Source organism: Schistocerca americana, chromosome 3 (assembly GCF_021461395.2).
Source record: "Schistocerca americana isolate TAMUIC-IGC-003095 chromosome 3, iqSchAmer2.1, whole genome shotgun sequence".
Lineage (NCBI taxonomy): Eukaryota > Metazoa > Arthropoda > Insecta > Orthoptera > Acrididae > Schistocerca > Schistocerca americana.
The window spans coordinates 237,757,912-237,771,139 of NC_060121.1; the positions used below are offsets into that span (position 1 = coordinate 237,757,912).

At 42.3% G+C, this 13,228-nt stretch overlaps 1 protein-coding gene across 1 annotated transcript in view; it reads left to right on the forward strand.

Moving 5' to 3' along the window:
• Nucleotides 1-218: 218 nt before the first annotated feature.
• The window catches only part of LOC124607370 (carboxypeptidase N subunit 2-like), a 68,872-nt gene continuing 55,862 nt past the window's right edge, over nt 219-13,228 (forward strand). Inside the window, exons 1-2 of the mRNA XM_047139683.1 lie at nt 219-270; nt 11,663-11,974. Coding sequence (XP_046995639.1) covers nt 265-270; nt 11,663-11,974 — 318 coding nt within the window. The 5' untranslated portion in view covers nt 219-264. The remainder of the gene's footprint in view (nt 271-11,662; nt 11,975-13,228) is intronic.

Sequence of the window (13,228 nt, forward strand, 5' to 3'; positions counted from 1 at the left end):
ACAGGCAAGCAAGATAACACGACCTAACAGAACGTATTGCCTCTCAGCGTGAGCAGTTAGTGCTAATTACACAAGATCTGTACTTCTGAGATTGAAACGAGATAGCAACAATATCTGCCTGGGGTTATCATTTATGTTCTGAGTGAGCAGGTGACCGAGATAAAACATCCGCTAGTGAGAACTTGCAGAAGAATCAGAGTACTTGGGGACAAGGCGACTGTGGTACGGTATTCTTCGAATTTGCGTCGCACGACCTCCTCTCACATGCAGGTTAGTGCGCAAATCAAAATAGCAACGTTCAGGCGCATAATCTGTTGCTACACAGTGTAAAATTACTGTTATAAATATAGTTCTGGCTCTAATACTTTTAACAATTCAGTTCCTTTCCTAAACTACATATACAACCCACGATTAAATAAGCGAGAGCGTCTGAAGTTTCTTAGGTTTATGTTTGAAGTAAATTATAAATTTATCTGTCAACATGTGTGGGTAACGAGAAAATCTTGAAAAACTGGAACTGTGCTCAAGGAAGCTTATATTTGATCCATATGTTATAATTTCTGGAAAAGTTGGTATGAACGCCCCGAACTCATCTCTTTGGAACATACAGTTGGTATAGGTATCGTTTTGTGTTAAGTGAAAGAATTTAGGTTAGAGAACAATTACTATTTTTTTCCGGGCTACTAGAAACCCACATTCCGTTTAATTTCAAATGTTTTACGACACGTCAAAATTATTGATATAATGTTAGAATAAATATAGGAATTGCCACAACGTCCAAAGAAGAAAGTGAGACAAAAGTCTGTGGTTTCGATGCACGTACATCCTGGTTATGGGCTCTGGACGCTTCCACTGCGCCACTCTGCTACTTGTAGGCATGGTTCCCCTTCAGTGCCTGACACGAGACACTTGGATGTGTTGTTTGCGTCGCTTTCACGTGCCTAAATTTCAGCTTGACTTGGCTCGACTTTCACTTACGTCGACGATGAACGTTGGGATCAAATTTACAAATATTGAAGAAAGTGTTCTTTCAGCTAAATTAAATACCTAGAAAAAGGCATCGCCTTTGTTTCTCATTGTAATGTAGCCATACAACATTAACAACAGAAGAGCAATGCATGATGAGACGAGTTCTAAAACGTAAGTAGACACGATAATAAATTGTGGTATAAAAATGTAGTAATAATTGAACTAGTACTGCTTTTACGTGACGCAATAAAAGAAAATATGACTTTAATTTCAGAGGAATTATACCTTGCTGAGATAGAAAGTTAACGGCAAAGGTTGTGTGTTACCTTTGACACTACCTCAGTCAGGAGGGGCATAAACACTCTATGTCAGAAAAGATGCGTACGGAAAAATCCATTTACAATATAAGTAAAGCGATTTTAGCTTGCCATTGAAATTTAAAAATAAAAACTTGGTTTCAAAAGTGGTTTTATCAGCCTATTACATCGTACTGAGACCGGAGAGAGCTAAATTTATAGAATAAATTGAAGAAAGCAACCTTTGATGGGTGGCACCTTTAGAATCTACATGTCCATTGTGTTCCACACGTTGGTACAGGTCATGTAGTATACGTATCACATCAGATTACTAAGAAGCAAAATGACACGTTGGTACTAATTAAATACTACGTTATTTTAGTTTATTAACGGAATACAGACCTCCTTTCATGCTGTAAACTACACAAGATTGTTGAATGTTGTCTCGCTACTGTCATTCATTGAGATTTAAAAAAAAAATGCTGTAAAACGTTCCAAAATGTAAAAATTACACTTACACTTCAAGCAAATTATAAATTACGAGCAGCAATGTCATGAGTTTCCTTGAGGCAATATCCCTCTGAAGCATCACAAAAGAACGTCTTACTCGTAACATCTCGCATTGTAAAGATCTGAACAATTGAGCCACAGATCTGCTTTCAGTGTAATGTCTGACATACGTGATACGCAAATTACGCAAGAGGCAATTTTGGATGGAAAAATGCGGAATTTGTTGTGAAACGTCGCTAAATATTTCCGCTTCAGCCCCTAAAGCTCGATAGGTGGCGGCACTATATGCAGCTTTCAAAATGAAGTCTGCAACTGACGTGCGTTCCAAGAAGAGAGCTGTCATTGAGTTTCATTTGGCGGGAAATCAGAGCATCGCAGATATTCATAGGCGCTTGCAGAATATCTGCTGAGGCCTGGCATTGAACAAAGGCATGGCGAGTCGATGGGCGAAAAGCCTGCCATAATCGCAACAAGGTAGCGCAAATTTGTTCGATCTCGCGCGCGTCTGCCGGCTGCACACAGCTGTGACTTCTACAATGCTGGAACGTGGAGACCGTCTCAATCGAAGTGATCGACGTATCAGAGTCAAACATCTAGCCACTCAACTCCACGTCTCTGTTGGTAGTGCTGACAGATTTTTGTCGCCACAAAAACGCAGACGATTTTCTCCTTCCTCATGATAATGCAAGGCCTCACGTAAGTCTCCCCACCAGAGAGCACCTCACAAAACTACATTGGAATGTTCCTCCTATTCCACCGTCCAGCGCGGGTTCCGCAACTTCCATCAGTTTGGCCCAATGAAGGATGCACTCTGCGGGAAGTAGAACGCGGGTGATGAGGAGTTCATTGATGAAGCAAGACGTTGCGTCTGACGTCGACCAGTAGAGTGATACCATGCAGCCATATAGGCCCTCCTAGTAAGTTGGTGTAAGACTGTCGCATTGAACTGAGATTATATTGAAAAATAAGACTTTGTAGGCAGAAGACTGGGGAATAATATGGTTTATTGTAGTCCTAAATAAAACCAACCTACTATCAGAAAAAATGTATTGCATTAGTTACTGAACCCCCATGGTATTTCCCTTGATATTTATGTTCAAATGCAACATACTTATACTCAACGTTGTTTACAGATATTATGGAAAAAAGGAATAATATCCATTGCCATACGAATTATAAGCTTGCGAGGGCAAAGAAATGACTAGTGGAGACACACGTCAGAAGGTTAACAAAACATTATTCTAACTAACAGTGCTTGAAGTAAAACGGTCTCCACTGCATTCATAGAGACTCGACGTATCAAATGTTACAGCTTCAAGGAAAGCACGATTTGGATGAAAACTGAGTCAAGGAACTGTGAATCTCATTTTAGTACTGGAAGGAAACAGCGATAACAGCACTGATCATTCTTTCACAATGCCATGCTCCACTGATCGGAAACCAACTGTTTATCGTTGCTGCTGACTCGCAGTGATGTCAAACAGCTTTTGTTCTTCAAGGTACATAACATAAGAGATAGTCGACGTTCATACCAAATTAAGCACTCTTTGTGAACAACCGTAATTTGTTAGATGTATCACATAACAGCAAACACGGCAATGCCTCGCAATTGCTAAATATTTGTGGGAATTGGCAATACGTCCTATTCTCCTTCTCCCCCCTCACTATTCCTCTCCTCCTCCCCCCTCCGTTTTTCCATCTGCTCCTCCTCCCCTCTGCCTCTGTCCATCACCTCCCCCCTACTCTCCGCCCATCTCTTATCCCATGCTCTCTCCATTCATCTCCTTCTCCCACGTCTCTCTGTCCATATCTTCATTCCCCTTCTTTATATCCGTTTCCTCGCCACTTTTCTGTCCGTCTCCTCCTCTTTTCTCTCTCTGACCTTATTTACTGTTACTGCAAACGGAACCTTGATTGGGCATAGAAGTTAGAATTAATGCGTAAATCAGTTGGAGTCATTAGTACACGGTGCATGGTTTTCATTTACGAAGAGGTTGAATTATACAGTTAGCCATAAATACAGTTTTCCTGTTTTCTGTTAAAAATAACTGCGAAAAGGAAAACAAAATGGCACATTTTCACAGCGTGGCTTTACATGTTCTTCTCGCAGCCGCTTTAATAGGATGTATTTATTGTGTACCAAGTCTACGCATCCAGTGTTTTAGACTATAGCCGCGCGGGATTAGCCCAGCGGTCTTAGGCGCTGCAGTCATGGACTGTGCGGCTGGTCCCGGCGGAGGTTCGAGTCCTCCCTCCGGCATGGGTGTGTGTGTTTGTAATTTAGGTTAAGTAGTGTGTAAGCTTAGGGACTGATGACCTTAGCAGTTAAGTCCCATAAGATTTCACACACATTTGAACATTTTGTTTTAGACTATACGTTGTCTGGCAGTCAGTCAGTCGGTCGAGAAGGAATTCATCCAACCGAATCGTTCCTTGGATTTGTGTGGATTGAAACAAGGCAATTTCAGTAAGAACATAAATTTATGGCCGGCCAGAGTGGCCGAGCGGTTCTAGGCGCTACAGTCTATAGCCGCGTGGCCGCTGCGGTCGCAGGTTCGAATCCTGCCTCGGTCATGGATGTGTGTGATGTCCTTAGGTTATTTAGGTTTAAGTAGTTCTAAGTGCTAGGGGACTGATGACCTCAGCAGTTAAGTCCCATAGTGCTCAGAGCCATTTGAACCATTTTGAACACCAATTTATTGAAATGAAATAAACTGGAATTCATTGTTATGAGAACAATTTATAGGTGTTTTTCATGCGTTCGTCGCAACTCTTAGTGACGAACGATATTTTTGTCTGCTCTGATCACTATTTTGTGATCATCCGATGGAATCATTTCCCTTCAAGTGTTGAACAATTTGACCACCCGATTGTGTTCACGTAAGAGTTATTGTAGTTGTTCAAGAGGGTCTCGTTTAACCGCACATCTGATGGCACAATGCTGTCTGATTTCATCATCAGACTTTCCGAGGAAATAAATCTTAAGATATTTGTGATCAGCTTTCACTTGTGGCAACAATGCCCCTGCTAGATGGTAAATTTATCCTCGTAATTTGTCATTGTATCTGTGAAACTGAAGGCAAACTATTGATTTATAAGGTGAAATTCCGTGAATTGTTGATGTTTGTTTGAGCGATGTGCTTGCATATTCCATGTGTGATGCAGTCGCAACAGAATTTTCCTTAAAAGTTGGGTCAGAACCTCGTTCTTCGATAATGTTTGCCCCAAATGATATCATTTTTAAGAAACTGTGGTACTTCTGTATACTCTCCAAGAAATACTTCGGTCGGGGTCCTTACCCAGAAAACAATGACGCCAATGAATCTGTTTGCGGTTTCAACTGTGGTAATTTGATGTTTCCGCTCACACGACATAATCCTGGCGGTTCGTATCGATACCTCAAACCATTGCAATGTTGACGAATATTTTTCAGTCTTTCAGAGTCGACCAACACATTCGCGGTGTAGTCGACTGTTGGATCGTGTCTGAACGCCAAACGTTCAGTTCGAATTGTCGCGTTTGGCCGTCTGTTTTGTCGACGTTCCAAATCATTTTGTACACAAGCTCTAACTGAGTGAGCCGATCGAGGTGGCCGAGCGGTTCTAGGCGCTACAGTCTGGAACCGCGCGACTGCTACGGTCGCAGGTTTGAATCCTGCCTCGGGCATGGATGTGTATGATGTCCTTAGGTTAGTTAGGTTTACATAATTCTAAGTTCTAGGGGACTGATGACCTCAGAGCCATTTTTCTAACTGAGTCAGTCGAACTCGACTGTATCGCGTTTGGGAAATTCTTATTCGATTTGCCTCCAGACGCTGTTCATTACTCTCATTGAGTCAACGATCATGTAGTTGGCTTGTGGTGCGAGTATGCTGACTGATTTTCGACACCTGTCCAGGAGCTTGTTTTTTTCGTTTACATACAACTTATACTGTGCTATTGATAACCTTATCTTCTCTGTGGATTTGATATTATACGTTGCGTAATTATCGGTGAAGTGCGTTGAATAAAAGAGGGAAATAAGATTTGGGCTTCAACACCCTGTTGCCGAACAGATGGTACAAATGGAGTACAAGCTCTAAGGGGGGAGGGATACGGAAGCAAATTGACGAAGTTACCATCCAGGGTTTTGCTTTAAGGTGTTTGAGGAAGTACATGGGAAAAACTGTGGACTGGCAGATGAGGATTTGGAATTCCGTTCTCCTTAATTCGAATCGAGTATCTTATCCGTTGAGCCACTTCAGTCAGAATATTGTACACATCGTGTGTTGCGACTGACTAACTGTGGAGTCACCGCCAGACACCACACTTGCTAGGTGGTAGCTTTTAAATCGGCCGCGGTCCGGTAGTATACGACGGACCCGCATGTCGCCACTGTCAGTAATTGCAGACCGAGCGCCGCCACACGGCAGGTCTAGAGAGACTTACTAGCACTCGCCCCAGTTGTACGGACGACTTAGCTAGCGATGCAACACTGTCGAAGCCTCGCTCCTGTGCAGAGCAGATAGTTAGAATAGCCTTCAGCTAAGTCAATGGCTACGACCTAGTAAGGCGTCATTAGCATTACATTGCATGTATCTACAGAGTCTCACTTGTATCGTCAATAGCGATGTACAACAATGATGGATTAAAGTTAAGTATTCCAGCAGCTACGTACTTTTCTTTATAGCATTCATTACGTATCCTGTTTCAGACCTCACGCCAGCCTGCGTGAGTTTAAGGCGTGCATTCGGCCTCCTCTCTCAAGTAGTGTGCGTAGTGTTGGTTAACTGCCAACACTACACTAACCATCACATTAAGCTGCTTACTGTAGCGCAATTCTTTATTAATATACGGCGATTTCACTACGTAAGTGCTATTAAGAAGACCATGTAGTCGGTAGCCTGACTACTTTTCGAGTACTCCACTACTGATTCTACCACAATATTCCAATTTCAAACGCACTTTTACTCCTTAATTGAAGATTGCGTCTGCCAAATAGTTCTGTTTCACCAGAACTGCAATTCTAGAATCTTAAATAATTTTCGAAATTAATGCTTTTAGCTTTGTGCAACAGAATATTAAACAAAATATTTCAATGACTGTAACGCGACGCATTTCTGGTTAATGTTGTATGTAAAAGCAAATGATCTGCATCTTCAGCATGTCCAAAAGGTAATTAAAACGATATTAGTATTTATTTAATTCGACATGTTTACATAATACTCGTGAAGAATGTATGCTATAGATGACGATAAAATGTGAAAATTAGTACAAACAGAGCTGAAGACATCAAATTTAAAGTGTATTCAGCGAACACTCTTACCGTTCACTGATACCGTGTCGTAAATTAACGTTGTAACACGTGTTGCGATCCAGTTTGTTGCCTGGTCCATTTACTTAATAGCTTCTCGGTCCTACTCGTCACCCATCCTCTCCCATGCACCTCTTAATTGCTTTCTGTGTAATCCTCAGTTTCTGAATGGCTTTTGACTTAAAATTTCTTCTCTTACTGCTGTACCTTAAAACTTATAATAAACGCTGATAGTAAAATGTCCCTCTTCAGACGTACCGAAAGCTCATCTCTACCAACACTATATAAATTATCAAAACCCTTCCACGACATTTTTACTTTAGAATTTACTTCCTTTACTGGTAATCCAGTCGCCATCTTCAGCTTTTCTTAACACGGAAACGCATGCGCTAGTTCTATGACAACTCGTTAATTTTCTTTGGATGTGTAGTGGGAGGCATTTTACCGCAAAAAAAGTCGGTGGTCTGACTTGGTATTTAGAGAAATAAACAATATAGATCACATTTTACTGTTTCTTCAGCTTTAATGATGCCAATAGTAGAACCATTGCTCTGTTCTAGTGTTAAATCCAAATTAGGTAATAACACTTATCATACAGTGATTTATACTACTTTATCCTTTAAATACATTATATGGGTTACTCTATTCTTACTAGAAGCGATTTTGAAGCTAGTCTTCAGAGATGTTCCATTTTCTTCCATTACCTGCTTGTGTTTATCTCCGCTACAAAGGAACAGTTATTTGAAATGGAATTATCACAATTGCAGACTGGTTGATGAATTCATATTTAATTAAGGATTGACTTGTATCGCTTACTGATCTGCTTGCATAAATGTACAAAGAAAAATCGAAAAATCATGTACGTTGGTAATAAAAAAAATTTCATTAGTAACCTTTTACTGGTGGTATATTTCATAGAAATCAACTACCTTACACAGAAATTCTTCACCTAGAAATTGATTGACTTCACGACGGCGATCTTGAGATCATCGAAATTCCAGACGTCGACCAAACTGATTCTGATTGGTGCAACAAAGGATAGCACACGCTGGCTGCAGTGTCAGGATTATAAAGTGTTTGGTCGAAAATTTTACAACTGAAATGACAACCTTATCGTTGGCACAGACTGAGGTAAGAGGACGAGATTTGGAATGGAGGTGGTCTATACTTTACAATGATTCCCTGAGGTTTCAAATCTGCATGTTTCGTCTCAGCATAGTGTCCAACATGAGAAAATTCAAGAGCCAGAGCATCAGTTTTCTATTTTCAGTCAGACCGCACTTTCTGGGCCACATGTTGCACAATAACCAGACCACCAATTTTCGATGACTATTAGACCTTTGGTCCATTTGTTGCACTACTTTCGATTAAATCATGCAACAAATGGAACAAATACCTGATCGAAACCCTGCCAATCATGGCGCTGAATACTAAGTCTTCCACTCAATCTTCGCCACACCAGTTCGTCTCGTTGCCGATTCTGCGGAGAACTTCGTAATTTCTTATCATTAACTCTAACTTTCACTCTACAGCATCACATCCAAAATTATTCGATTTTTCTAGTTTTTCGGTTTTACCATAGCCCGTGATTTTCTTCCATATAATTCTCTGCTCGAAAAGTACATTGTCAGAAATTTCTTTCTCGGATTAAGGCCAATGTTCGACACCAATAGACTTAACTTGGCCAAAAAAGCCTCTTTGCACTTGCTGATCCGATTTTATATCCTCATAGATTTCTCCTAAAATGTCACTCTTGATTTGTGAGTGGAGGGAAGCATTTTAATTACCACTGACGCTGAGTGTGAATAAAATATACAGTTTATAGTTCTATCCATAGTTGGACAGTGGTAATAGTGATTTCTCAATCACACCATGGGAGCAACTTAATAGTTTGAGCCTCCACCATTCACAAGTATGAAGACGAGTGAAAACTAGAAAATTTGAAGTACAGTTAATACAAGTTCGTGTAATAACTTAGCTGTTCCATATGATGAGATACTGAACTTTGATATCCTCGGGGGTTGTTGCTTCAGAAAGTCCAGAGTCCGTCGATGCTGATGTGCTACTTTTTAAATGAAACATAGTGTGTATCACTTTTCTTGTTTTGTATTACAACTTAATATTATATACATTGATTTTAGATACATTTTACAAAGTCTGACAGCCTCCGAATGAGTCACACACAGCTTCCGAAGGGCAATAATGCAGACGCACTGACCGGGTCTCTCAGTGACCGTCCATTTCTTCGACTACTTTATCCGTACTGACTCTGCCTCTGTCCGAGTGGCTCATGAACCACTTCCTTTCATATAAAACAAAACAGTTGCATACAATGAAAAACGTAAGATTTACAAAAGAACAGTTAAAAGTCATTAAATGATTTCAGTTACTTACACCAACAAATTGGCCACAATTTGCCCTACATGTTCTGATATGCAATTTGGAAGAGTTTCCTTAATTTTATGTACAATTACAGTAAGTTTTACAGTACAACATTTTAAATTACTTAGTCAATTATGAACAAATTACTTTGAATAAGATATTGTAATTGGTGTCAAGGATAGCTCTCAAGTAGAGCTATCATTTTAAGTAGTGATAATGAATAAATATAGTACCTTTTCGGAAACAGAGGAGAGGCAAATTTTGAAGCATTTGTGATGCAACATGACTGCACAGTTCACATCACGACATTTCAAAGTTGAATTATTAAGGAATGGCTTACTCCACTTAGCTAATAATACGCATCGGGTACCATATTAAGGTAAAATTTAATCTGAAATACACTACTGGCCATTAAAATTGCTACCAAGAAGTTGACGTGCTACAGACGCGAAATTTAACCGACAGGAAGAAGATGCTGTGATATGGAGATGATTAGCTTTTCAGAGCATTAACACAAGGTTGGCGCCGGTGGCGACACCTACAACGTGCTGACATGAGGAAAGTTTCCAACCGATTTCTCACACACAAACAGCAGTTGACCGGCGTTGCCTGGTGAAACGTTGTTGTGATGCCTCGTGTAAGGAGGAGAAATGCGTACCATCACGTTTCCGACTTCGATAAAGGTCGGATTGTAGCCTATCGCGATTGCGGTTTATCGTATCGCGACATTGCTACTCGCGTTAGTCGATATCCAATGACTGTTGGCAGAATATGGAATCGGTGGGTTCAGGAGGGTAATACGGAGCGCCGTGCTGGATCCCAACGGCCTCGTATCACTAGCAGCGGAGATGACAGGCATCTTATCCGCATGGCTGTAACGGATCGTGCAGCCACGTCTCGATCCCTGAGTCAACAGATGGCGACGTTAGCAAGAGTACAACCATCTGCACGAAAAGTTCGATGACGTTTGCAGCAGCATGGACTGTGAGCTCGGAGACCATGACTGCGGTTACCCTTGATGCTGTATCACAGGCAGAAGCGATGGTGTACTCAACGACGAACCTGGGTGCACGAATGGCGAAACGTCATTTTTTCGGATGAATCCAGGTTCTTTTTATAGCGTCATCATTGTCGCATTCGTACTTGGCGACATCGCGGTGAACGCACATTGGAAGCGTGTAATCGCCATACTAGCGTATCACCCGGCGTGATGGTATGGCGTGCCATTGGTTACACGTCTTGGTCACTTCTTGTTCGCATTGACGGCACTTTGAACAGTGGACGTTACAATTCAGATGTGTTACGACCCGTGGCTGTACCCTTCATTCCACCCTGCGAAACCCTACATTTCAGCAGGATAATGCGCGACCGCGTGTTGCAGGTCCTGTACGGGCCTTTCTCGTTACAGAAAATGTTCTACTGCTGCCAGCACATTCTCCAGATCTCTCACCAACTTAAAATGTCTGATCGATGGTGGCCGAGCAACTGGCTCGTCACAATGCGCCAGTCACTACTCTTGATGAACTGTGGTATCGTGTTGAAGCTCCATGGGCAGCTGTACCTGTGCACGCCATCCAAGCTCTGTTTGACTCAATGCCCAGGCGTATTAAGGCCGTTACTACGGCCAGAGGGTGTTGTTCTGGGTACTGATTTCTCAGGATCTATGCACCCAAATTGCGTGAAAATGTAGTCAGACATCAGTTCTCGTATAATATATTTGTCCAATGAATATCCGTTAATCATATGCATTGCTTCTTGGTGTAGTAATTTTAATGGCCAGCAGTGTAGTAAACTCATTTGTACTAATTTTTGAAAGGGCAGTTTACTTCAGGAACTAGGTATAAACATAGCAGTATAAAGTCCAGAAAGTTAAAAAATAGAGTTAAAATTACCTCTTCAGAGAATGTTAGCATGAGATAGGAATTTCCGGTCGGAATGTGAACGTAGTCCCATTTCACTCCATAGTGTGTCAGTTCGCTACGAAGGCAGCAGAATTTCCTCATTCCGTGTATCTCGTGGTTTCCTTGTTTGGACGATAGATAATCAAACAACTATTGGATCAGTACAGTGTGTTCTATGGCTTCGGTAACAATCAACAGTTGTCTCTGCATCCATGCAAGCTTGTACTGAGTTGAAGTCTTTTAAATACAGAAACTATCTCTTGCTTTACGTGTAAGCCTCACATTAACGCCTCAGTACACCCGCCACTGCAGGTGACGCTGCTGCTGTGCTGCGCCCTGGCTCTGGCCGCGCCTGCCGTGGCGCAGTCGGACGAGTGCCCCTGCTCACTGGGTCCCTCTGGCAGGGATCAGGTGGCAGACTGCGACGACCAGCAGATCGGCGACCAGCTGCCGGACTGCCTGCCCGCCAACGTCACCATCCTCCGGCTGTCTGGCAACCTCATCACTCAGCTCGACAACACGACGTTCGCCGCGCTGCCGGACCTGGTGCGCCTCGAGCTCTACATGAACCAAATCGCCACTGTTGCCGTCGACACTTTCGTCAACAACCCGGCAGTCATACAGGTATACACCCCTCATATGCTGCTCCGACTGATCAATACGTTTACACTCACTCAGGTTAACCAAATACACTATCTGATACAAAGTAGTCGGACAATCCTATGTAACCAGTTATTGTCCACTAGAGCCATCAGTATAAAAGGAGGCAAGGGAGTATGGTGTTATCAGCAGACTGGTTGGTTGGCTGATTCGGGGGAAGGGACCAAACAGCGAGATCATCGATCCCATCAGATTAGGGAAGTATGGGCCATGCCCTTTCCCAGGAAAAACCTGGATGACCGGTCGTGGGTTTTGAACAGTCGTCCTAAATTCGAGTCCAGTGCGCTAACCATTGCACCATCTCGCTCGCTTTGTCAGCAGAGAAGTGGTAACACCGGAATAGTTCGGTCAGGAGAGCCCAATGATTTTGAACATGTACTAATCACTGTCATCTGAGTAACAAATCCATCAGAAACACTTCAACTCTTCAAAGGTTGGACTGGCGGCGATGTGACTGAACAGGAAACGAGAAGAAACAACCACAGCTACATCAAGAGCAAGCAGGCCTCATGCACTTGCGGCCAGATACCGTCTAGCACTGTGGAGGGAGATTGTACAAAGTCACAGGAAATCAAAGTAAGAAATCACAAGTGAGTTTCACTATGCTATCAGCAGTCCACTTAGCAGAATGGCTGCGCGTAAGGCGCTAGTCCGAACGGTGTACAGTGATCCAGCATCTCCTCAAAAGCCAGGTATTTCTAAGTGCTACGCAACGCTTGAGGTAGTGTAAGCGGAAACGCCGCTGGATAGTTAATGACAGGAAACGAGCGATTTGTGGTGATTTATCACTCTCTACCCATCGATGGAAGAGTCTGGGTTTGGCGAATACCTGGAGAAGGTTGCCTTTCATCATGTACAGCGCCTACAGTGTAATATGGAGGAGATGCCGTAGCGGAACGCGGAACATCTTCGTAGTTATGACGTAGTTCCATTACTGCGCTTAAGAAATCCCCAAATGCCGAAAGATATGAACACACATCTGAAATGGACTGATATGTACAGAGGCTTCATGTTCCAGATGCAACGTCTTTAGAATGAGTTAGTGCTTCTTCGTTCCAGACTCGAGCGTTCAACATCAGTGCCATCTCTGGTATCACTTCTTGAGGAACATGGACTGTCATGCCTGCATAAAGGCGAACTGTTCTACTTCCCATAATTATATCTACTAATAGGTGTCCGAATATTTTTGATCAGATAGTGTGTTTATTAGAAATATTT